Source organism: Dacryopinax primogenitus, assembly GCF_000292625.1.
Source record: "Dacryopinax primogenitus strain DJM-731 SS1 chromosome Unknown DACRYscaffold_54, whole genome shotgun sequence".
In the NCBI taxonomy this organism is placed as follows: Eukaryota; Fungi; Basidiomycota; class Dacrymycetes; order Dacrymycetales; family Dacrymycetaceae; genus Dacryopinax; species Dacryopinax primogenitus.
In genome coordinates this window covers 1-2694 of record NW_024467251.1, presented here as the reverse complement: position 1 = coordinate 2694, position 2694 = coordinate 1, and the positions used below count along the sequence as shown (strand labels likewise).

Below are 2694 nucleotides of genomic sequence, written 5' to 3'. Positions count from 1 at the left end.
TGCCCATAGTCTGGGGGCCTTGATGTCGGACATTTGTACGTTTCATTGCTTGCATCACGCGTCGCCTTCGCACCGCTTCTCGCAGCTTCTGTAACAGGTCGAGCGCTTGACCCTTCCTAAGTTCGGGCTCAGTCGCAGACAAGTGCTCTAAGCCAAGCTGTCTTCGGACCGCTGGATCCTCATATGAAGATGGCAAATGCAAGGGCTCTTCTTCGGGAAACGCGCATATTCTGCCGTTGTATTCACTAACAGCCGGAGTCATGGTTGACTGAGCTTCCCGAAATCAATTTAGATGCCCTGCCAGGGCGTCACGGGCCCGGTGAAGGCCAAGATCTATGCTTGCAGCGTCTTTCCTGAGTACTGCAGAGGCACGAGACGTCACTTTGTGCCTGACAGGTACACTTAGCTATCCACATAGATAACAGCAAGATGAACTCACTGTTCATCCTCAAGACACAACCCCATATTGATGAAAGTAGCTGCAGAGGGTCTACCTCTGAATACGCTCCACGTCGGTGCAGAAGCCTCTGACCACACAGGCTCTTCCGCTGCCTCCACAAGGCGAAGTCTGTCGTACATCTGCTTTCTCGTCGGGACTGCGAGGAACTTCGTTAAAAACCTTTTCTTGCGACCATGACTGCCACACTCACTTAACCCATTCGGTAATTTGTAGACGCTCTGTACTGTGGTTCCCTCTTTCCGAGGAAGCGGCGACATGTTCTCCCATTTCTTCAGAAGGGCTGGATGAGTAATCGCACAAAGCCCTTGGAAGTCTTCTCGATGGTGCTCAGCCTGTTTTGAGGCCTCTCTGTGCTTCTGCCAAAGATACGTGCCTGTTTTAGAGACGTCAGGTAAACTCAATTCTTAAGAAACAATGGGCACCAACACATTTGACTGCTCTTCACAAAGTTCCAGAAGTGTAGGTGATCTTCTATGACCTCTTGATGGTGACCATAGGTCATTTCACGGGTACTCCCACCCAATTGGTTCAGTTCGGCCCAGGGACGTTCCACCCCCTCGCCGTCCGATCTCCCCACACCGTCTGTAAACCCCAGCGAGTGTGTATATTGGCAATCTTCTGAATGGCCAGCAGCGTGCATCTTCGGAACAACCCACTCGATGGTATCGCAAACATCAAGCAAGTCAGGAAACAGCTGCGATATTCTCGCCTGAAACCTGACTCGGTATTTGCAAGCCAAGTCATAAGAGATTATTTTACGAGGCACTCCTGCATATGTTCGCAATGCCTGCGCCATGGCCTAGTCTACATTTGCATACCTACCGATTGACCATTAGGATTATCATAAAGCGTATGAATGAGCCGTAGTACGCACCGTTCTCCTTTCTGTAAATCCACCAAACCTCCGGGCAAGAATATGCTATGCCTCACACAACTACAGCCATAAATCCCCGACACCGACATGCCTTGATCACGGCCACCCCGGAACACCATGCCTGACGGCTCGCCTGAGCAAGATTCATGCCGCTATCAAAATATGGTTAGATCCCTGGGTCTGCTCTCATTCGTCACACACATACTTCGTTTGTATCTGAAGTCAGGCCGATGTATTCGTCGAATGAGTCCCTTCTGGGAAAGAATCCTTGCCCGTCTAACAGGGAGCGCTCTTCATCCTGTCTGCGCTTATCTTTGAGTTGCAGATGAAAATTTCCGTCTCCTCCCAATAGCATAGTTGAAAGATGGCTAGAGAAGCATCGGTAAGATGGATCTGCGTAAATTCCCTCTCACTCACAGTTTATTCCTGGTGACGTTTTCCTGAAGCTCCATCTGTGTAATATTCACGCCCGGCAGAGGACACGCAGGACAGCGTGAGCAAATTGGTCCTGAATCCAGCAGCACGCTCTTGCACTCGGGAGGAATGACATCCTCAAGCCGATGCGCCTGTCCGCTTCTTTTCGATAGCTGCAGCCGGCGCCACAACCGAGCACAGAACATGAACTCCCGATACCGGTCCCTCGTGCTCATTGGGACGACATTGTCTGTGCTTCGGGCGAGTTTCGTGACGTAGTCATAGGCAGATCTTTTGGAACAAAGACTGTGTTGGTGAAAATCGCGCAAGCAGTCGAAGGTGACAGCCGTAACCGGGCTTTTGATAGTTGCGGGAAACATATCATGTTGCAGTAGCTGTATGAAGTGGGGTGAAGCAGAAGCACCTGCGCAAAGACCGATTTCCACCTCGTGCAGGCCATTGGTATGAACGACGGTAATTTTTCTTCTGTTGCAGTTGCTGCCGCAGCATTGGCAGAACGCCAGAATAGCACCGAGCTTTGTCAACGTAACTCGTTCGAAAAAAAGACCGTTCCACTTCTGTATCCGATGGAACGGTAGAGCTTTGTGTGCTTGAACTATACACGCATCGCAGAAGCCCTGTCGCCCAAAACAGTCGGTGCATCGGCTCACCGCTGAACCTTGCAGACAGTCACGGCACCGCTCTCCCGGCTTGAAAGGTCCTTCTCTCCTAAGAAGCTCATCCTCAAAGAGTTTCTCAAGTTTCGAGAACTCTCCTAGAGCAGGCATTGATGTGGAAGGCTCCTGAACGTAAGTTAGAGCGAATCAGACTTTGGGCACAGACGGTGCACACCTGCAGTTGGTCTTGTTCCTCCTCCTCCTCCTGCTTACTCTCTACCATGGGATTCATCGGTATATTCCAATTTTGTTTTTGGGGCGCAGGTAAC

At 50.7% G+C, this 2694-nt stretch overlaps 2 protein-coding genes across 2 annotated transcripts; both read right to left on the bottom strand.

Annotated features, from left to right (window-relative positions):
- Positions 1 to 283: 283 nt before the first annotated feature.
- DACRYDRAFT_112705 (uncharacterized protein) lies at positions 284 to 1100 on the bottom strand (the record flags this gene model as incomplete). Its single annotated transcript, XM_040769477.1, has 4 exons — positions 284 to 389; positions 440 to 596; positions 651 to 833; positions 887 to 1100. 4 exons carry the CDS (start codon positions 1098 to 1100, stop codon positions 284 to 286), a joined length of 660 nt encoding a protein of 219 aa, XP_040623397.1.
- Positions 1101 to 1264: 164 nt separating this feature from the next.
- On the bottom strand, positions 1265 to 2536 carry DACRYDRAFT_60385 (uncharacterized protein; the record flags this gene model as incomplete). The annotated part of the gene is made up of 3 exons (XM_040775629.1): positions 1265 to 1486; positions 1540 to 1740; positions 1802 to 2536. The coding sequence occupies 3 exons, from the start codon at positions 2534 to 2536 to the stop codon at positions 1265 to 1267; spliced, it is 1158 nt and encodes a 385-aa protein (XP_040623396.1).
- Between the last annotated feature and the right edge of the window lie 158 nt (positions 2537 to 2694).